Source organism: Bubalus kerabau, chromosome 9 (assembly GCF_029407905.1).
Source record: "Bubalus kerabau isolate K-KA32 ecotype Philippines breed swamp buffalo chromosome 9, PCC_UOA_SB_1v2, whole genome shotgun sequence".
Taxonomy (NCBI): domain Eukaryota; kingdom Metazoa; phylum Chordata; class Mammalia; order Artiodactyla; family Bovidae; genus Bubalus; species Bubalus kerabau.
This window is the reverse complement of record NC_073632.1, coordinates 44,445,002-44,466,701: the sequence shown is the minus strand read 5'-3', so window position 1 is coordinate 44,466,701 and position 21,700 is coordinate 44,445,002. Positions and strand designations below refer to the sequence as shown.

Below are 21,700 nucleotides of genomic sequence, written 5' to 3'. Positions count from 1 at the left end.
TTTCCTCCATCTGAACATAACCCTCCACCTCTTTACCAGGCTAAAGCCTACGTATACTTTAGGTTTCCTCTTTAGGTTTCCTACTTTAAAGTGGCCTTCTTAAACCCTCTTAACTAAACTATCTTATAGAACCCAAATTTTCCTTCAGAGCACATGTTATTATTTATAATTACTTACCTATTTGTGATCTTTTTGTTCAATTTTTACTTCTCTTGTTAGGTTAGAAGCACCTTATCAAATCCCTCACTTCTTCAAATCTGCTCCAAGTTTATCTTCTCAGCGAGCAAGGCCTTTCCTGCCCTCCTATATAGAATTTAAACCCTGCACTCACATCCCCCTTACTTTGTTCCAGACCCACCCCCTTCCCAACACTTAATGTACTGCTAGTATTCCATATAATCTGCTTGTTGTTATTGTTCAGTTGCTAAGTCATGCCCAACTCTTTGCAACTCCATGGACTGCAGCACATCAGGCTCCCCTGTCCTTCACTACCTCCCAGTTTGCACACTTATACCATCCAACAATGTTGGTGATGCCATCCAACAATCTCATCCTCTGTCACCCTCTTCCTGCCCTCACTCTTTCCCAGCATTAGGGTCTTTTCCAATGAGTCAGCCCTTCCCATCAGGTGACCAGAGAATTGGAGCTTCAGCCTCAGTCCTTCCAATGAATATTCAGGTTGATTTCTTTTAGGATTGACTGGTTTGATCTCCTTGCTCTCCAAGGGACTCTCAAAAGTACTCCATAGCACCACAATTTGAAGGTATCAGTTCTTCAGTGCCCAGCCTTCTTTATGATCCAACTCTCACATCTGTATATGACTACTGGAAAAAAACCTAGCTTTGACTATGGAGACCTTTGTTAGCAAAGTGAAGTCTCTGCCTTATAGTAACACTGTCTAAGGTTGTCATAGCTTTTCTTCCAGGAGCAAGTGTCTTTTAATTTCATGACTGCAGTCACCATTTGCAGTGATTTTGAAGTCCAAGAAAATAAAATGTGTCACTGTTTCCACTTCTCCCCCCCATCTATTTGCCATGAAGTGATGGAACGGGCTGCCATGATGTTAGTTTTTTTAATGCTGAGTATCAACCTAGCTTTTTCACTCTCTCTTTCACTGGAGAGTGAGTGAGTGAGTGAAGTCGCTCAGTCGTGTCCGACTCTTTGCGACCCCATGGACTGTAGCCTACCAGGCTCCTCCCTCCATGGGAGTCTCCAGGCAAGAGTACTGGAGTGGGCTGCCATTTCCTTCTCCAGGGGATCTTCCTGACCCAGGGATCGAACCTGGGTCTCCCGCATTCCAGGCAGACACTTTAACCTCTGAGCCACCAGGGAAGCCCACTGGAGAAGGGAATGGCAAACCATTCCAGTATTCTTGCTTCAAGAACCCAATGAACAGTATGAAAAGGTAAAAAGATAAATTACTGCTTATTTGTTAAATTTTGTTTTTCTCCCTAGTCTAAAATGTAAGCTCCATAAAGATTTCTTGTCTCTTTTGTTCACTGATGTTTCACATGCCTAGCACGTGATAGGAACTCAAAAAATACCTATTGAATGAATGAGAGGCTGTGTCTGCTCTGCTCCATGCTATACTCCAAACTAATCAACTTATGTGGAATTAAAGTTCAGATAATATAAAATCTGAGATGAAAAATGGAGCATAACACCATAAATACAGTGGGATCTTGTATTTTCTGAATGAATGTTGAATGAATGCTGAATGAATGTCAAATGAAAAAGGTATATTTAATTTGGAATCTAGAAAGTGGCCCTCATCTTTTTTATTTTTTTTAACCACACATAATCCCATCCTTTGTTCTCTTTCTTCATATTCTAAGAAGTTTTAAGAGATAATAATGTGAAGTGGAAGTTACAAGTGAGGACACACATGTTCATCCTCTTCCCTGGTGTCAGGGGTGTCAGCTGAATGTCTAGCACCTTCCAGGTACTCAGCAGGAGCTGAAGTAAGTAATTCGGGAATGAATAAGCAACCTACCAATAAATCTGTGCCATCAAAAGAAGGTAAGCACCAGAAGTAATGGAAGAAGCTGGAGGCTTGGAATCATCAAGGCAGTGAACTCTATTCCTGGTTCTGCCAACTGACAATATCTGGTAAGAGAAGAGATGAAACTAGATAATCCACTTCCTCTAAAGCAGACTATCTACTAAAATGCAAGCTCCTTGGGAATTCCTTGGCAGTACAGAGTCAGATTACAAAGAAGGCTGAGTGCCAAAGGATTAATGCTTTCAGACTGTGGTGCTAGTGAAGACTCTTGCAAGTCTCTTGGACAGCAGGAAGATCAAACCAGTCAATCCCAAAGGAAATAAACCCTGAATACTCATTGGAAGGACTGATGCTGACCTGAAGCTGAAGCTCTAATACTTTGGCCACCTGATGCGAAGAACTGACTCACTGGAAAAGACCCTGATGCTGGGAAAGATTGAGGGCAGAAGTGGCCTACAGAGAATGAGATGCTTGGATGGCATCATGGACACAATGGACATGAGTTTGAGCAAATTCAGGGAAATAGTGAAGGACAGGGAAGCCTAGCGTTCCGCAGTCCATGGGGTCACAAAGAGTTGGAAATGACTTAGCAACTCAACAACAACAAAACCAGTGGTTAGGACTCTGTCCTTCCACTACAGGGAGCAAGGGAACAAGGGCTCAGTAAGCTGTGAGGAACTAAGAACCTGCAAGCAGCGGAGGATGGGGGGAATGATGGGGGGACGGCATGGGAAGGAAGCACCTTGAGGCCAGGAACTTCGTCTCTCTTGTTCACTAGTGGGAAAACAAGGCCTACATCAGTATGTGCAGCATACAGTAGTCCCTCAAGAATCTGTGGAACCATTTCTAAAAATTCCTTCTACTGCTAACATAAGGGGAAAAAATAACTTTGAGATATCTTAAATAAAATAAAGCGTTCTTCTTCTAGAGAAAACTATATACAGATCGTTAACATCTTAGAAATATCCTAGTGTGTGCTTTAAAAATGCAAATAAAGAATTTGTACTCCTGGTGAGTTGGTTACCAGTTTTACATTTTCACTATGACCACTTGGGTTCCTTAGTCTTATTTATATAAATTATCTTTTTTTTAACTTAGAGGTGGATTTGAAACATTTAGCTCTGGTTGTGTGAACACCGAACTCCTGAGGAACTGTGTACTTACATTGTACAACTTCCTACCGGTTTCAATGTTGTTTGGCAGTCCTTCCCAGCCATTATGTAGTTTCCGAGACAGAGCGACCTCTTCCCATTTTCCAGCCCTTCCTTCCTCACCCATCCTCCGCCTTCACCCCCTCGAGCATTCCGGGCTTCCCCCCCACCCTACCCCCCGTCTGGCCCAATGCCGGGGGAGTCTGAGGCGACACTGGCGCAGCCCTCAGCAACCGCCACCCCCGGCAGCGTCCCGCAAGCTGCCTCCCCCGCCAGTTACTGGGGCCTGTCGGCTTTCCAACCTGCGCTAAAAATGCGCTTTTCTATCTAAAGAAAACTCTTTTCCACACTAAATTACACGACCGCTCCAGGCGAGGGAATCTACGTGTTTACACTTGTTTTCTAGCCCCGGTGCAGCTGAGGAAATTGATTGGCTCCGTCGCACTCGCGACGCTCGGGGTCCCCGCACGCCCCGCCTGGGCCCCGCCCCCTCGCGCGGCCATCTGCTTCGCTGTCTGTCTCCCTGTCTCTCGCTCAGCACCTCTTTCCCTTCTACCACCTCCCTGCCCACCCTCTCGCCGGCTCCGCCCCTTCCCCCTCCCCCCGCCCTGGGCTCCGAATCTTCCCCGGCCGTTGTCAAGGAGACTAGCCGATACTAGGCAAATAGGCATTCGAGAAAGAAAAGGGGGGAAAGCTACACGGCAGCCTGGTAACAAAGGAGCAATAAAAGCAGCCCCCAAATGGAGGGCTAAGAACGCGCCTGGAAAAAATTCGACAGCTAGCTAGCAACACCCCAAGTTTAACCAGGAGGGGGATGCAGAAGAAAGGGGCACGATTCACGTTGGGGGTGGGTGGATATCAACGGTTTAAAAGAGCTATTGAGAATCGCCTGGATGGTGGTTTTTGAATCAACCAGTTTGCTTTTCGAGTTGGAACTCCGCTATTACAAGGGATTCGTATCCATCGCGGCAGCTGGGGTCCTGGGTCAGGCCAGCGGGCTCCCGTAAGGGTGATTAACATGTTTGGCAAGATACACCTCGACGGAAACGCCTTAACGTCGGCTCTGGGGAGTATGACTTCGTGATGGAATAATGATGCATCTGAAGTAGTGGACAGTGAGAAGACTAAGCTTGTAAAGATCTGCAACTTGGTGACTTTCAAAGCAATACTTGAACAAAGAGTTATTGGCTTGAACCAACCGTCTTTTTCACTCTAGAGTGTGACCCATTTCCCTACAATGAGCAGAAAAATAAAACTGTTTGAGAATTCAGAGCCAGCACCAGGAGAAATGAACCATTCTTTCGACTGCTTCTCACCTCCATAAACGAAAGGTTATTCTTTTCAGGATCACTAAATGTAAACGAAAAAAGGTAGTCTGATTTGGACACGAGTGAAAACTTTGGGAGCAAAAATGTAGGTGGTAGGAGAATGCTTATAAGAGTATGTGTAAGTGTGTGTATCCTTGATTTTTGCCCCTACCTTCTCCCCCTCCATTATTTAAATCAGCGCGCTGTCTTTCACGCACAAATAGCGTCTGGTATTTCCGTGACAAGAGATGCAGTTGGAGATACCCTGGGTTTCCTTATAGAAGCTTTTTCTCTAACCCAAGTTAGGCTTGTAGCGTTCATGGGTCTTCTTGGTATTTCTCAATATGTAATTTCTCCTTAGAAATTGTAATAATCAATCCGGTTTTTCAGAATTTTATCGCTGCTGCCTCCTTCCTTCTAAGAAGGAGCCCACTCGCTTGCTTGCACATTCACACACGTTCAGAAAAAAAGAGTCCATCTGATCCTGGCAGTGGACTGAAAAAGATTCATAGCGACGCGAATCGCATCCCGACTGTAAATATGGATTCGCACACTCTCGACTGTCTCATTTCACCATAGAGGAAAACCGTCGTTTCATACAGTGATAAAATGCAAGCCTTTTCGATCTTTTGTTCATGATTCTCACTTTATAATGTTGTGTGTGGGGGGGTGGGGGTGGTAATCACTAATAGGGGATGGGGGAGGGGCGAGGGTTGATGAGCGCAGAGGCCAATCTCGAAATATTTTATTTCATGTCAATGTGGGATAGAGAAGGGAGTGTGGCTTCGTCTGCTTGCTGGTTTTGCATTTTCCACATCTGGCCTACAGACCTAATTCTAACTCGCAATCTCTTTTGATGAAATTCGATCTTCTTGGTTTAAATACCTTTCGATTTGGGGCAAATTCACATTTGCAACAGTTAGAAGAACAAACCCTGTGCAAGATCTGTGAAACCTATATAGAACAGACACTGAAAACATGCTGCACCCAAATCCCAACCATTGTCTTAAAAACTTGCGTACATACACACACATACACATAAACACACGGAAAGATGGGGGAGGGGAGGGAGTGGAAGGAGACAGACACGGTTATAGACCGACTAGAGCCAAAGCGAGTCAAGTTAACGCTTTCTCCGCCCTCATCCACAAGTACCCGCCCCCCCACCCCCCCGCGTTAATAAATTACAAACAAAGCAAGCCAATCCAGTACTGCATTATTATTTTCAAGCAGAAGGAGGCGAAAGGCAGGTATTTTTTAATTGATTTATTTATTTGAAGGACATTAATTCTCGGTCTGAGGCTGATTTTCAAACCGTTTGCAAAGCGCGGCTCCATTGTTCGCCGGGCGCGCAGGCCCCACCCCCTGCTTTGTGTGCGGCGCGCGGATTGGCCGGCGAGCGCGGGGGCCGCGTCAGCGCCCGCGAGCCCATTCATCTGTGCACTTGGGCGTTGGACCCCGCATCTTATTAGCAACCAGGGAGATTTCTCCATTTTCCTCTTGTCTACAGTGCGGCTACAAATCTGGGATTTTTTTATTACTTCTTTTTTTTAAAAAACTACACTTGGGCTCCTTTTTTTGTGCTCGACTTTTCCACCCTTTTCCCCTCCCTTCTGCGCTGCTGCTTTTTGATCTCTACGACTAAAATTTTTTATCCGGCGTGTATTTAATCGGTTCTGTTCTGTCCTCTTCACCACCCCCACTCCCCCCTCCCTCCGGTGTGTGTGCTGCTGCCGCCGCTGCTGCTGCCGCTGGTGCTGCCGCTTGCCCCGTCGTTACACCAACCCGAAGCTCTTTGTTCCCCCCTTGGATCTGTTGAGTTTCTTTGTTGAAGAAGCCAGCATGGGTGCCCAGTTCTCCAAGACCGCCGCGAAGGGAGAAGCCACCGCGGAGAGGCCCGGGGAGGCGGCTGTGGCCTCGTCGCCTTCTAAAGCGAATGGGCAGGTAAATTCTACCTGTGGTTCTGGTCATTTATTTGGTGTCTTTCTCTAGTCCCGGCGCTTCCCCTTCCCTCCTTGGTCGTGCCCGAGGCGCATTCGGCGGAGAGAAGCGTGGCCAGATTCGTCTGAAAGTTGAATGGAAAGCGATAGCCAAATTGTCAATTTCTCATAGGTGGGGTCTCCTCTGACTCCCAAAGTAATGGTTCCCAGAGAATCCTGGCGAATTCTTGTGTAGACGGGAGGAAAGAAGTGATAAATCGTTTAAAATGGCGTGTTTGGAGCTTGGCAGAACCTGACTAGCTAGGTGCTACCCCCACCCCCACCCCCAGCCAGGTTGCATTTGTGCTTGGTGGGCACAAAGGTGTTTGGGTGGCTCTCGTGTTTGTTGTCGAGACTGGGTCGCCTTCAGGATTTCTGGTGTGATTGTATGTGTGTGGGTAGAGAAGGGTGGGGGGAGCGCAGTAGGGATGGCGGTGAAGAAAGGCTGAGGAGGGAAGGAGAGCTGTCTTATTGTAAACCGAGGTGGCGTGACCTGGGTTCTTGGAAAGGTTGCTGGGTGGCTGGAGGTGGGCAGGTTTCACTACCTTTTGATGGGCTTTTCTCACTGTTCTAAGTCTTTATTCGTAGTTGTCTGTGGAATTACACACCTATCTGACTTTTAAATGGTCTCCCTAGGGTGGGAAGACTGTGGGTCCTTGAAGAACCTGTCCAGATGGTCAACAGGAGGCAGTTCGTGTGTTTCAGTCGAGATTGTTGGTGTGCGTGGCGCCTGGACCACTGCGGGGGCTGCCCCGGCGCTGCCCGAATCCAGGCAGATGGCCACAGTTGGGTGGGCGCGAGAGGTCGGCCAAGGGTGGCTGCTTCACAAACACCGGGCAACCACCACGCCTCTTTTCCTAGAGCAGAGACCGTGTTGCTTCGCCTGCCCTAACCTAATAGGAAAGGCAGGCTCTGCCAAGAGGCTTTGAACCCGTTAAAAATGCAAAATGAGCCGCCGGGGCGCGCCCGGGCTTCTCAGAATCACAGGCAAAGGTGGGCGTGGAAGCAGAGACAAGACCTCTGAAATAATGGTTTTCCCCCTGTCTTGTTGGTTTTATGCCGACCAGGATGCCACCTGAGCTTTGTTTGCGGACTCTGGGCTACGCTATCCGGGCTCGGGGGCGCCTCGGCCAGCGGGCAGGGCCCGACCGGGTAGGGCGGGGTGGCCGGGCGGCCCCGCCCCTCCGCGCCTGCCTGCGCCAAGGTCAGCTGGTGGAGGCGCAGCGCCCCCTGCCGACCCCAGGTCTTTGGGGCGTAGGGCCTTTGCGCGCGCAGTCCAGGCGCTTCGGGCTGGAACGCTGGGATTCCCCCCTGGGAGTTCTTGGTGTTTTGAAGAGGCCTTTAGAGTTTAGGGAGAAAAGAGGACGTGTAACCTAGGCACAGATCACTGGCTCTGGTTCTGTGTCTGTGTCTCCTTCCAACGGGCGTTTGGTGTATCATTTATTACAGGACTCTTATCCTAAAGCCCCTGAAGCGAAGGTTGGAATGGATTACCCTTTGCTTTCCACGTTTCGGTCTCTGCCCTCTTAAGGCCTCGGAATTTGTTGCGTGGTCGAGGCCCCCGCAGTGCCTTTAGGCACCCCAAACACCATTGCCCCAGGTCTTCGAGGAACTCTCGTCCGGGCATCCAACCCCGCCTCCCCATAAGGGAGAGGATCTGCAAAACCTGAGGGGCCCGGAGGGACGGTGGACCCTCCCGGTCCAGAAGTGGGGGCGGGGATGACAGGCCCGGGCCCCCTCAGTGACCTCCCGCTTTCTCTGCCCCGCAGGAAAATGGCCACGTGAAGGTAAACGGCGACGCTTCTCCCGCGGCCGCCGAGCCCGGCGCCAAGGAGGAGCTGCAGGCCAACGGCAGCGCCCCGGCGGCCGACAAGGAGGAGCCCGCGGCCGCCGGGAGCGGGGCGGCGTCGCCCGCCGCGGCCGAGAAAGATGAGCCGGCCGCCGCTGCCCCCGACGCCGGGGCCAGCCCCGTGGAGAAGGAGGCCCCCGTGGAGGGCGAGGCCGCCGAGCCCGGCTCACCCACGGCCGCCGAGGGGGAGGCCGCCTCTGCCGCCTCCTCGACGTCTTCGCCGAAGGCTGAGGATGGGGCCACGCCCTCGCCCAGCAACGAGACCCCGAAAAAAAAAAAGAAGCGCTTTTCCTTCAAGAAGTCTTTCAAGCTGAGCGGCTTCTCCTTCAAGAAGAACAAGAAGGAGGCAGGAGAGGGCGGTGAGGCCGAAGGGGCCGCCGGCGCCTCCGCCGAAGGCGGCAAGGACGAGGCCTCTGGGGGCGCCGCTGCGGCCGCCGGCGAGGCGGGTGCGGCCCCCGGGGAGCCGACAGCGGCGCCAGGCGAGGAGGCGGCCGCGGGCGAGGAGGGGGCGGCGGGGGGCGACCCGCAGGAGGCCAAGCCCGAGGAGGCTGCCGTCGCGCCCGAGAAGCCGCCCGCCAGCGAGGAGGCTAAGGCCGTCGAGGAGCCCAGCAAGGCTGAGGAGAAGGCAGAAGAGGCCGGGGTCAGCGCGGCCGGCTGCGAGGCGCCCTCGGCCGCCGGGCCCGGCGTGCCCCCAGAGCAGGAGGCGGCCCCGGCGGAGGAGGCTGCGGCCGCCCCGGCGTCGTCAGCCTGCGCAGCCCCTTCACAGGAGGCCCAGCCCGAGTGCAGTCCAGAAGCGCCCCCAGCGGAGGCAGCCGAGTAAAAGGGCAAGATTTTTTGAGATAATCGAAGAACTTTCTCCCCCCGTTTGTTTGTTGGAGTGGTGCCAGGTACTGGTTTTGGAGAACTTGTCTACAACCAGGGATTGATTTTAAAGATGTCTTTTTTTATTTTACTTTTTTTTAAACAACAAATTTTGTTTTTAACCCACTCCCCACAGATCCCATCTCAGATCATTCTGTTACCACCATTCCAACAGGTCGAGGAGAGCTTAAATACCTTCCTCTGCCTTGTTTCTCTTTTATTTTTATTTTTTTGCATCAGTATTAATGTTTTTTGCATACTTTGCATCTTTATTCAAAATTGTAAACTTTCTTTGTCAATCTATGGACATGCCCATATATGAAGGAGATGGGTGGGTCAAAAAGGGATATCAGATGAAGTGATAGGGGCCACCACGGAGAAATTTAAGTGGTGCATAACATTGCCAAGATAATGTACCACTAGAAATGATGGTGTAAAGGCTTAGTCTTTTTTTTTTTTAAGAAAAGTTATTACGATGTATTTTGTGAGGCAGGTTTACAACACTACAAGTCTTGACTAAGAAGGAAAGAGGAAAAAAAAAAACACCGATACCCAGATTTTTAAAAAGATCATAGTCTTAGGAGTTCATTTAAACCATAGGAACTTTTCACTTATCTCATGTTAGCTGTACCAGTCAGTGATTAAGTAGAACTACAAGTTGTATAGGCTTTATTGTTTATTGCTGGTTTATGACCTTAATAAAGTGTAATTATGTATTACCAGCAGGGTGTTTTTAACTGTGACTATTGTATAAAAACAAATCTTGATATCCAGAAGCACATGAAGTTTGCAACTTTCCACCCTGCCCATTTTTGTAAAACTGCAGTCATCTTGGACCTTTTAAACACAAATTTTAAACTCAACCAAGCTGTGATAAGTGGAATGGTTACTGTTTATACTGTGGTATGTTTTTGATTACAGCAGACAATGCTTTCTTTTCCAGTCGTCTTTGAGAATAAGGAAAAAATCTTCAGATGCAATGGTTTTGTGTAGCATCTTGTCTATCATGTTTTGTAAATACTGGAGAAGCTTTGACCAATTTGACTTAGAGATGGAATGTAACTTTGCTTACAAAAATTGCTATTAAACTCCTGCTTAAGGTGTTCTAATTTTCTGTGAGCACACTAAAAGCGAAAAATAAATGTGAATAAAATGTACAAATTTGTTGTGTTTCTTTATGTTCTGATAAAATACTGAGACTTTGAGGTCCTGGTTTCATTTTGAAAAAGATCTTGCATGCCATCAAGAGTAAATTTTTCTTGTGGTTTTTAATCTGAAGTTTTTCAAACTCGTAAATTTATAATCAGTAGTATCAGATTACGTACAGGAATATCTTACAACATTCCATGTCAAATCTGTTAACATCTGCATTTAGCTTTCTTTAAAAATTGGTTATTTTTATTGTAGTTATATATAGCATGTCAGGATGAATCATTTAATACAAAAGTGGTATGAACTGAAGACTATTTAAATGTCTTATGTGAAAATGTCATAAAATTACATTTTTTTTTTGTCATGCGGATCCCAAAACAAATTTATACTGAGAATATATTCAATTCAAACTGGAGGTGGGTCATGAAAAGTGACCGAAAGTGTTTTAAAAACTGATGGTGTATTACCTGCCATTGTAATTGCTTAGTGCTTGGCTAATTTCCAAGTTATAGCTTAGAGTATGCATTATACTTTAGGAGAACAAGCTTAATGTAAAGAAGTAATGGTGATGAATGGACGATACTGTTGGTTTATGGGCCTTTGTACTTGCCTCAGTTCAATAGTTGCAAGCATTTTTTTTTTTTTTTTTTTAATGAAAATAGTGTGTTAGTATCTTGTTATTCAAAGGAAAAGATAGAGAATAAAATTTCTTTGTATAGTAATAATTTACTAGTTAACCTTCTTTGCTCTTTACCACCCCATAACTGGATTTATTTTCTTCACTGGACCTTAAACAACCGAATTTTAAGATAAATATGGGTATCAAATATTACTTCACTAAATGCAAAGAAAAACATTTATGCATACCTGCTTTGCTGTTTTTGAGCAGTGTGCCTTGTAGGGTGAACCACGTTGGTAATAACTGAATGCCAGATCTTAAACTCATTAGAAAAATAACAAATTAGTTTCTGACATGTGCTTTTAATTGGAATAATGGATTATAAATAATAGTTCATGACCTCTTTACCAACACCCTCCCCACTAATAAAATCAAATAACACTTGGAAGAGTGTGTACTTTTAGTTGGGGTTCCTTGATCTTGGAGGACGTTTAAAAGACAAATACAGTAACCAAAGGACTGCTTTATGGGGTCTTCTACCTTACCAACTTTTCCTCAAATACCTACTTGGACAAGTACAGCATTTGGTATGTGGTAGGACTCAGAAAAAAAAATGGATTTAAAAAAGTAACCCTGAGTAGTCAAAAATACTATGTAGCCAACTATATTGCTAGGTCTGTTTTTTTTTAACAGCTGGAGTTTATTAAGATGCTTACTTTGATTTTAATCATTGCCTAAAACACTTTGGGTGGTATCGATGGAGTGGTGGATTTTCCACCAAATGATTAAGTGAAATTTGACATATATCTTTTCATCCAAAGTTTTGTACATCACATTGTTTTCTAATGGAGAAATGTTAATATGGCTTTTTGTATTACTAAAATAGCTTTGAGATTAAGGAAAAATAAATAACTCTTGTACAGTTCAGTATTGTCTATTAAATCTGTATTGGCAGTGTGTATAATGGCATTTGCTATGGTTATAAAATAATTCCTCTGGATTATAATAATTATTTGATCCAATTCCTATTGCTTGTAAAATAAAGTTTTAACAGTTGATATAATCAAGCTTGCTAAAATAGGATTTTTTACAGATTTAACTATAAAATGCAAGTTTTAGAGAAAAATTTTACATCTTCAGTGTTGATGGTAAGTATAACTTATTCAGTTTAAGGAATTTAGAAGATATGCTTGACATCATACGTAGGATATAAAATTATATCCATTGACAGTGAGTTACAATGCTCACAAGTCAAAAACTTTAATGATAGAACTTAATGTATTTGAGAAACAATGCAATTTATTTACATTTCCCCCTCATATGAATATAAACAATAAACTTTTGCAATTAAGGTTAAGGATTTGGAAGAAGGGTTCCTTTTTGCTTTTCTATATATCAGGTAGATCCAACTGGGAGGGGCATGTAGTTTAACATAGCCCAATTAGCTTTGAAAATTGAAAAATTGGTTAAGTAACAGGGCTATTAGCTTTTATCTTTCCTTTAATTATTCACTATGCAAATTGAGCATTTTTTCCCCCTGTCCACTTTCCAGCTTATGAAAGAGCTTAAACCACGGTATAGCAAACAGGAATTTTAAAATGCTTTCAGTCTGTAAATGTGCCAGTCCCTGTTGGGGATTCAAGTTCTAGCACTCCTTTAAATTACACCCAACAATGCTATTTTAAACATGGAAAATGAATACTTCTAAAAGGTGTGAATGTTAACCATATTTTATGTTCCTAAAAAAGTGATAAATTCTTGATCTTCAAATACTATCTGTGGTTTTTCCTCTCAACTCATCAACATTTTTAAAAACAAACCAAAAGACATATCCCACCATAGGATCTAGCAGCTGCGTGTACATAAAATAATCACTTTAAAATTTTTAGAAACCCTGATAATCTCAGTTTTAGTGTTTTGGTGAAATTAGAACATAAGACTTCTTAGTACTACTAGTAAGTGAGAAGTGAGAGTATATTTGTCAACTACTCTTATTCTCTCAGGGGAAAGATGAAAGGCAATAGGATTACTCATCACTTGGAATTTCAATAAATATAACATTTCAGTTGAATTTGTTAAGTTAGCATTACAGATTGTCTTCCCAACAAATGGCAAGTGTCTCTTAGGTTTGAAATATGTGTTATGGACTGGATAAAGTGCTAGAACTCTGTCCCTGGGTAAATTAGTGGGGATGTAGAAAGAGAAGGGATTTGTGATGAATTATAAATTGGAAGTCTAAGAAAGACTCAAAGCAAGTCTTAATTCAGATGATACATACCTGCATTTGGGAAAGAACCAACCAATAAAATATAATTCTAGCCACAATGTCATTTTAAACTTTTTAGTAACCATAATTTTAAATAAGAAACATTAAATTATTTTAATAATTACATATCCAAAATATTTGCACATGTAATCAATAAAAAAATTACTTAGTTGTTTTTTCCTTAATAACACTTTGAAATTCAGTGATTTAGACTGACATCTCAGGTTGGACCAGCCATTCCAAGTGTACATAAAAATCACTTTATGGCCACATGTGGCTGCCGTATTGGAGGGCACATGTCTTAGAGAATTAGGGTGTGAGAGTCAATGATTAGAAATGTTTGGCTACAGACTATTTGCAAAGTGTAGCTTTGTAATTAATTGCATGAGCTTCAAGGGCTTAGCTTTTGCATCAACACTGAAGTTTTTTCTAGATTTCAAACCATTTTAAGCAGTTAATATGGCTTCCCAGGTGGTATTCGTGGTAAAGAACATGCCTGCCAATGCAGGAGACATAAGAGATGTGGGTTTGATCCCTGGGTCAGGAAGATCCCCTGGAGGAGGAAATGGCAACCCACTCTGGTACACTTGCCTGGAGAATCCTACGGACAGAGGAGCCTGGCAGGCTGCAGTCCATAGGATTGCAGAGCCAGACACAACTGAAGTGACTTAGCTCACATGCACATGGCATTGATATTACAAATGAACATGATGAGATTTTGAAAGGCCTTGTTATCAGCTGAATCATCCCTGCAAAATTCATGTTGAATATGACTTAGAATGTGACTTATTAGAGACAGAATCTTAAAGAGGTGATTAAGTTCAAATAAGGGTGTCAGGGTCATCCCTAATTTAATGTGACTGATGTCTTTACAAGAAGAAAAAAAAATTGGACATGCAGAGAGATACCCAGAACACATGTGTTTAGAGAAAAAGAGCATGTGAGGACACAGGAAAAAAGTGGCCATTTGTAAAACAAGGAGATTTGCAGATCTCCTTCAGAAGACTCCAGACCTGTCAGCACCTTGATTTTGGACTTCTAGTCTCCAGAACTTGAGAAAATAAATGTCTACTGTTAAAGCCAACCCAGTCTACTATTTGTTATTGCAGCCCTAGCAAACTCCAGGGTAAGAATGGAAAGGCTGTCTGTCCTTAGGTCAGGATGTAAAGAATTCTACATGATTACTTTTTCTCTTCCTTCAAAGAAAGAGAGACTGGTTTCTAGCTTGAGGTTTTTATTATTAATATTACCCTAGAAAAGAGAAACAATAGTTTAAAAATTAGAAAAATAGATGATATCTCTATCTTAAATCTTTATTAATGAATTGATAGGAAGTAGCTCTTTTGACATTCTGGAGTGCGAAGTCAAGTTGGCCTTAAGAAGCCCTGCTGTTAATAAAGCTAGTAGATGTGATGAAATTCCAGCAGAACTATTCAAATTCCTAAAGGATGATGCCATCAAGGTTTTACATTCATTATGTCAGCAAATCTGGAAGACCCAGCAGTGGTCACAGGACTGGAAAAGGCCGACCTTCACCCCAATTCCCAAGAAAGGTAGTACCAAAGAATGTGCTAGCCATCGGACAATTGCACACATCTCCATGCTAGAAAAGTAATGCTTAAAATTTTCCATGCTAGGCTTCAGCATGATGTGAATCAAGATGTCCAACCTGGGTTTAGAAAAGGAAGAGGAACTAGAGATCAAATTGCCAACATTCACTGGATTATAGAGAAAGCAAGGGAATTTCTGAAAAACATGTATCTTTGTTTTATCGACTACACTAAAGCCTTTGACTACGTGCATCATGACAGACTGGAAAGCTCTTAGAGTGATGGGAATACCAGACCATCTTACCTGTCTCCGGAGAAACCTGTATGCAGGTCAAGGAGCAACAGTTAGAACCCCGTATGGAACAACTGATTGGTTCAAGATCGAGAAAGGAGTATGACAGGGCTGTCTGCTGTCACCCTGTTTGTTTAACCTATATGCTGAGCACATCACGAGACAGGCTGGGCAAGTTTCAAGCTGGAATCAAGATAGGCGGGAAAAACATCAACAACCTTAGATATGCAGATGAACCCACTCTAATGGCAGAAAGCAAAGATAAATAGCCTCTTGATGAGGGTGAAGGAGGAGAGTGAAAGAGCCAGCTTAAAACTAAATATTAAAAAAAACTAAGATCATGACATCTGGCCCCATTACTGCATGGCAAATAGAAGGGGAAAAGGTGGAAGCAGTGACAGATTTCCTCTTCTTGGGCTCCAAAATCACTGTGGATGGTGACTGCAGCCATGAAATCAGAGGATGATTGCTTCTTGGCAGGAAAGTGATGACAAATCTAGACAGTGTGTTGAAAAACAGAGATGTTACTTTGCCGACAAAGGTCTGTATATTCAAAGCTATGGTCTTCCCAGCTGCCACGTACAGTTTTGAGAGCTGGACCATAAAGAAGGCAGAATGCCAAAGAATTGATGCCATCAAACCGTGGTGCTGGAGAGGACTCCTGAGGGTCCCTTGGACAGCAAGATCAAACCAGTCAATCTTAAGGGATATCAATCCTGAATGTTCACTGGAAGGACTGATGCTGAAGTTGAAGCTCCAGTATTTTGGTCGTCTGATGTGAACGGATGACTCATTGGAAAAGTCCCTGATTATGGGAAAGATTGAGGGCAGAAGGATAAGAGGGCATCAGAGGATGTGCTGGCTGGACGGCATCACCAATGCAATGAACATGAACTTGGGCAAACTCCGGGAGATGGCAAGGGACAGGGAGGCCTGGCGTGCTGCAGTTCATGGGGTCACAAAGAGTCAGACACAACTGATCGACTGAACAACAACAACAGGAACAATCTCTAAAACACAAAGAGTTAAAAAAAAAAGAAAAAGATATTGTCTAGGGACTTCTCCTGGTGGTTCAGTTGCTGGGAATCATGCCAATGCAGGGGACATGGATTCAATCTCCAGTCTAGAAATATTCCACATGCCAGAACTAAGCCCATGGGCTACTGATACTGAACCCATGCTTTACAGCCTGTGAGCCATAACTACTGAGCCTGTGCTCTGCAACAAGAGAAGCCAACACAAGGAGAACCCTGTGCACAGCAACAAGAGAACAGCACCCACTCGCCACAACCATAGGGAAAGTCTGTACACAGCAGCAAAGACCCCGTGCAGCCATAAATAAATAACTAAAATTTTAAAATAGTGTCACCCATAAATAAATAAAATTAAAAATATTGTCAGCCATAAATTAAAAAAATGTCTAAAATACTATGTAATGTTATGTCTGAATTTATCCATCTCTGTTTATTTTCCTTGCAATTTATTTGTGCAAGAAACTGAGTTGTTTGTCCTATAATTTCCACAGTGTGAATTTTGCCAACTCCACTTCTTGTTGTCATTTAACATATTCCTTCATCTTTTCTGTTTTTTCTGTATTTCTTGTATTTTCTGTAAATTGATCAATAGATCAAGAAGAGGCTTGATCAGATTCAGGTTCAAAGGACTATGTCATAGGCAATGGTGTGTATGTCTATCAGAAGGCAACCTGACTTTTTGTGATTTTTGAAGTAATTTATCTTTGCTTAAATCCATTAACTAATTTAGAGTGATAAAATGGCATTATTCGTATTGACTTTCCTTTTTCTATTATTTGAGCAGCTAATTATATAAAAAGAAACTTTCCTTCATCAACCATTTGGTTGTCCTGAGGCACATTTGTTTATGGAAAGGCAGAATAAGCATTTGATTTCTTCCCTCTAACTACTGATTTTCAGAATAAAGCTTTGGTTCCCTAATATCCTCCAAAGATGACCAATGATAGTATTTTTTGTTTAGTATCACTATACATTCATAGAATTAAACTTATTTGATGTAAACAATGTAAATGATGCTCCAATGGACTCATGGTAGATTATCTTTTAAAGTTATAGAACCAATAAATGAAATCAGTTTAAATTTTATTAAGATACTGGGGAATGTGCTTAAAAAATAAACATAACTCGATATTTACTTTACTCAAACTAAATGAGTTTACATATTTAAGTGTTGGAACATTCCTTACTAAATTTTAGTTGAGGGGTCATGTCAAGAAGGCTTCTGTTTATACAATTTCAAAGAAACGGGAGACAGTGCAGTCTTTTTTTCTTTTACCCAATAATTACTGCTGAGTAATCATTTTAAATGTCGTCAAAATCTATCAACTTAACACCTTACTCCACGTAGTAAGAAAATGTCTGGCATGAGGAGACTCAGCAGTCACTAGTGATAGAGACATACATGTTAGCACTCGATGAAGTGGTACACTAAATAGAACATATTGGCCAGTAGGCATCACTAATTTCCCTGGCAAAATACTAGAACTTCTGTGATGGAGTATGGGTCAATGATATTGGCAATTTTTAAAGAAAAACTATACTCACTGTAGAGCCCAGAGGCTCTTATGGCAAGATTAATTGGTTGCTTTTATAAAGAAGTTTGAGAAAGTTGAATTTAAGTGACCATAAAGTAATATTCTCTTTTAAACAAACTACCACCTAGAACTACTTATTTTAGTGCTTTTTAGAAATTGGCAAGCACTGGATGAGGCAATAGATAATTTAAAATATATAACATTTTTATAGATTAGAGAACACAGTGAAACTATAAAGAAAAAAAGCATATGGACTTGGTCAGGTCATGTTATAAAATATTGATTTTTAATTAGAAAAGTTAATTATCTTAACAATGTTATTTTCCTTCCACCTCTGGGGCACTATATAGTTCAAGTATTGAAATACACTAGTACAAATAAATGTCTGATTTTCTTTTTATCATATATGTCTCAATATTTTAAAAACATAAACTATTGGTAGATATTTTGGAATGAGAATAAAAAATTTTTAATTAGAATTTTAAAAACTATATTGGTACATACCTTCTAAATTTAAAATTCCATTTGATCCAAAAACGAAATGTATGAGCACTCCAATGATGTATTTATTTAAAACAAACACGGGACTTCTCTGGTGGTCCAGTGGTTAAGGCTCAGCACTTCCTGTACAGGGGGTGTGAGTTTGAGCCCTGATTGGGGAACTTAAGATCCCACATACTGTACCATGTGGCCAAAAAAAAAAAAGACATTAAAATAAACAAAAAATATACAAATACTAGCGTTTGTTTTATTTTCAAGACTATAGTGAAAGTTGTTATTCATCTCTCTTGAGAAAATCTACATTTTTCAACATTCTTATATAGGACATAATGATTCTTCATGCTTATTAATGTTTAGTGGGCAAAGAACCAGTACAATTAATTAAAAAGTACAGTCACAATAATAGATAGTGAATAGTTCCTATGAAACATTTCTGCCATAAGTTAAAACACAGAATAAACATATGTAATGAGAAAATGAAGAGTTTTGATACTTTTCTGTTTAGATCAAGAAGACTCATTAAAACTAGCTGTTTGTAAAGCATGTGCTCTGTTACTTAGTCATGTCCAACTCTTTGCGGCCCCACAGACTGTAGCCCACCAGGGTCCTCTGTCCAGGCAAGAATATTGGAGTGGGTTGCCACATTCTACTCCAAAAAGCATGCTTCCTCATAAAGCATGCTTCCTCCCTAATTTCTTATTGACCTGTATACCAATTTTGTTATCAAAACTATATTTACAAGTTAGATATATATAATTAATACAGAAATTTATGTATGTATACCAAATTAATAATAGCAAGCATACAAATATTTTATAAATCTATCTATATATATATAAAATCAGGCATAAATCTGAATGTGCTCACTACTATTAATATTAAAAATTTTAAACAAAATTTCCCCTCTAGTTTTCATTTGCTACCTGAAGTCTTTGGAATATACTATCATATCTTCTGAATCCTTCTTAAAATTATAGAGTAGAGAACAATGATGGAATGAGGTTTAAGATTTGGTTAAAGGAAGTTTTTTTTTAATCAGAAGTTGATTTCTCTGAAAATTCTTTGTATGAGAATCTTTAATTTGGTTTTAACCACTGATTAGTCTTTTATAACAGGCAGTTATAATAACCATCATACAAATCTGGCCCACAATAAAGAAGAAATGGGCAGAATAAAGATTACTGACTTTTCTTACTTTTGTGTTCTTTAGGTCCTATTCTTCGTGGTCAATGTGGTCAAATTGTGTTATTTTATTTAGAAAATAAAGTTAATTTATTGATATTTTATATTAATTTGTTTAGTAAATAATGTTATTGTGTAAAAAAGTCTAAGAATGAAGCAGTATTAGGCACTTAGGTACTGAAGTCACATGAAAACTTTTTACAATATTAGGTATATTATTTTTCTGAGCCTCACTGTTCCTGTGTGTAAAATTGAGACTAAAAAGAATGTCAGTTAGTAGGAAGGAATGCATCAACTCTAATGTCTGGCATTTAGGAGGTATTCATCAGTGTTCACTGTTATTATATATCTGAATTTTTGGTTTAATATTGAATACCTCAGATGCACTCTGCTGGTGCACTGCAACTCTTTGCAACATGTTTTAGGATGTCCAAGATAAAGATATTCAAACAAAAGGAGAGTTTTCTACTTAAGTATTTATCTCATACTTCATTTCTTATTTTAGTAAACATTTGTTAAACACCTTCTGTGGTCTAGTGAAAGGACTGGGATCTGGGAACATACGAGTGAATATACTGCATGCCTCAAATCTGATCTGGTGGGAAAGTCACTCATCTTAAAAACAATACCAACACTACTACTACCAATCCATAATATGATTTCTCCTAAGTCAAACATTCAATGACCTTATAGTCTTAATCACATAGACATTAAAACAAATTGAATATTATTTAAAAAACTATTTGATATATCTTTTAAGTTTATATGTTGTCTATGTTTATATTTTTAATTTTACTAAATAAAAGCATTAGTCACTCACTTGTGTCTGACTCTTTGTGACCCCATGAACTGTAGCCCACCAGACTCCTCTCTCTGGGGAATTCTCCAGACAAGAATGCTGGAGTGGGTTGCCATTTCCTTCTCCAGGGGATCTTCCCGACCCAGTGATTGAAGCCAGGTCTCCCGCGCTGCAGGCAGACTCTACCAACTGAGTCACCAGGGAAACCCCAAACATAAACTATAGAAGATGCATATTCATTTCATCTATTATCAGATCATAAACCACGTGAAAACTCAGGGGTATATAGCAACAATAATCTAAATTTTTTCTTTTCCAATAGCTTTTTTGCTATATAATGGATAAATAATAAACCATATCCATGAGGCCTATGATTCTGTGGGTCAGGGATTAGAGCAGCACAGCAGGGACAGCTTGCGAGTCTGATACATGATGTTTGTGGCCACAGCTGGGGTTGCTAGAATAGCTGGGAGCTGCTGGGATGGCTCGACTGAGGCCATATGTCTGGGATCTTCATTTTTCTTCTTGGCATGTTTGCTGGGATTAGGAGGCCTAACATGGCTCCTGGACTACTGGTCTTGGTGCCCAGGTTGGGATGGCTGGGCCAGCAGACTTAGCACGTACTCTTCACCCATGGCTGTGTCAGTATAGTCAGGCTTCTTGCACAGAAGCTAACTTCTCCCTGAGGTGAAGATCCAAGATACGCTCCAAGAGACAGGGTGTAAAAGCGGCCAGTCTTTTACAGCCTTGTCTCAGAAACTGGCACAACTCACTTCTGCTATTCTGTTTTGGTTAAAAGAGTCACAGAGTGTATCCAGACTCTAGGAAAGAAGGACATGGACACAGAGTCTTGGTGGGAGGAGTGTCAAAGCGATTTTAGCCATCTTAAAGCACTAAATACCTGTTACAGATGTGATATTCCTGAGTAAAAGATGACTCCAAATTGAGGTCATGAACAATTTCTTGTGGATGGTAAGAGCAGTGGTAGGGGAAGAAGGTGGAAGTAATGTCAGAATTTCCATCAACTCCTCAGTTTTCACTGCTCTTTATTAAGCAGTCTCCTTCAAAGAACCTGGAGTTATGCCTTGATATATTATAAATGGATATAAACACAAAAGTCATATAGTAAGCACCATTATTGTATATTATAGAAAATTATACCATTTAATGATATATTTTAGCCACACTAATTAATGATATAATTAGCCACATTTAATTAGTTATAACCCAGGTTCAGTCCCTGGGTGGGGACGATCCTCTGGAGGAGGGAATGTCAGTCCACTCCAGTATTCTTGCCTGGAGAATTCCACAGACAGAGAAGCCTGGTGGGCTACAGTCCATGGGGTCACAGAGTCAGACACAACTGAGTGACTAACATTTTCCCCACTTTTATTGATATATTAACCACATCAATGATCAAGATTCCAAAATCAGCAGGAAATAATTCGGTAAAACCATCTGAAATAGATATATCAGATTCTATTAGGTTGGTACCAATGTAATTGTGATTTCAGAATGTGAATTTTAAATCATTATAACTAGGCTCAAACCTGTCTTTATTAATCAAAATAGGAACCATTATAATCAACACTTTTTTTGCCCATGAGAAATGGGTTGGTTT

At 41.9% G+C, this 21,700-nt stretch overlaps 1 protein-coding gene and 1 non-coding gene across 2 annotated transcripts; one reads left to right on the top strand and one right to left on the bottom strand.

Moving 5' to 3' along the window:
• Positions 1 to 1,259: 1,259 nt before the first annotated feature.
• Positions 1,260 to 1,332, bottom strand: TRNAS-GGA (transfer RNA serine (anticodon GGA)). The gene has a single exon. It is a non-coding gene; the product is annotated as a tRNA-Ser (tRNA).
• Positions 1,333 to 5,889: 4,557 nt separating this feature from the next.
• Positions 5,890 to 11,845, top strand: MARCKS (myristoylated alanine rich protein kinase C substrate). The gene is made up of 2 exons (XM_055535137.1): positions 5,890 to 6,404; positions 8,209 to 11,845. Exons 1-2 carry the CDS (start codon positions 6,303 to 6,305, stop codon positions 9,106 to 9,108), a joined length of 1,002 nt encoding a protein of 333 aa, XP_055391112.1. The 5' UTR covers positions 5,890 to 6,302; the 3' UTR covers positions 9,109 to 11,845.
• The last annotated feature ends 9,855 nt before the right edge of the window (positions 11,846 to 21,700 follow it).

Bases quoted from the DNA above. Each gene is read 5' to 3' on its own strand.
- MARCKS (XM_055535137.1), top strand. From the start codon at position 6,303: ATGGGTGCCCAGTTCTCCAAGACCGCCGCGAAGGGAGAAGCCACCGCG. The intron at 6,405-8,208 runs GTAAATTCTACC...TCTGCCCCGCAG, and splicing joins CTTCTAAAGCGAATGGGCAG to GAAAATGGCCACGTGAAGGT.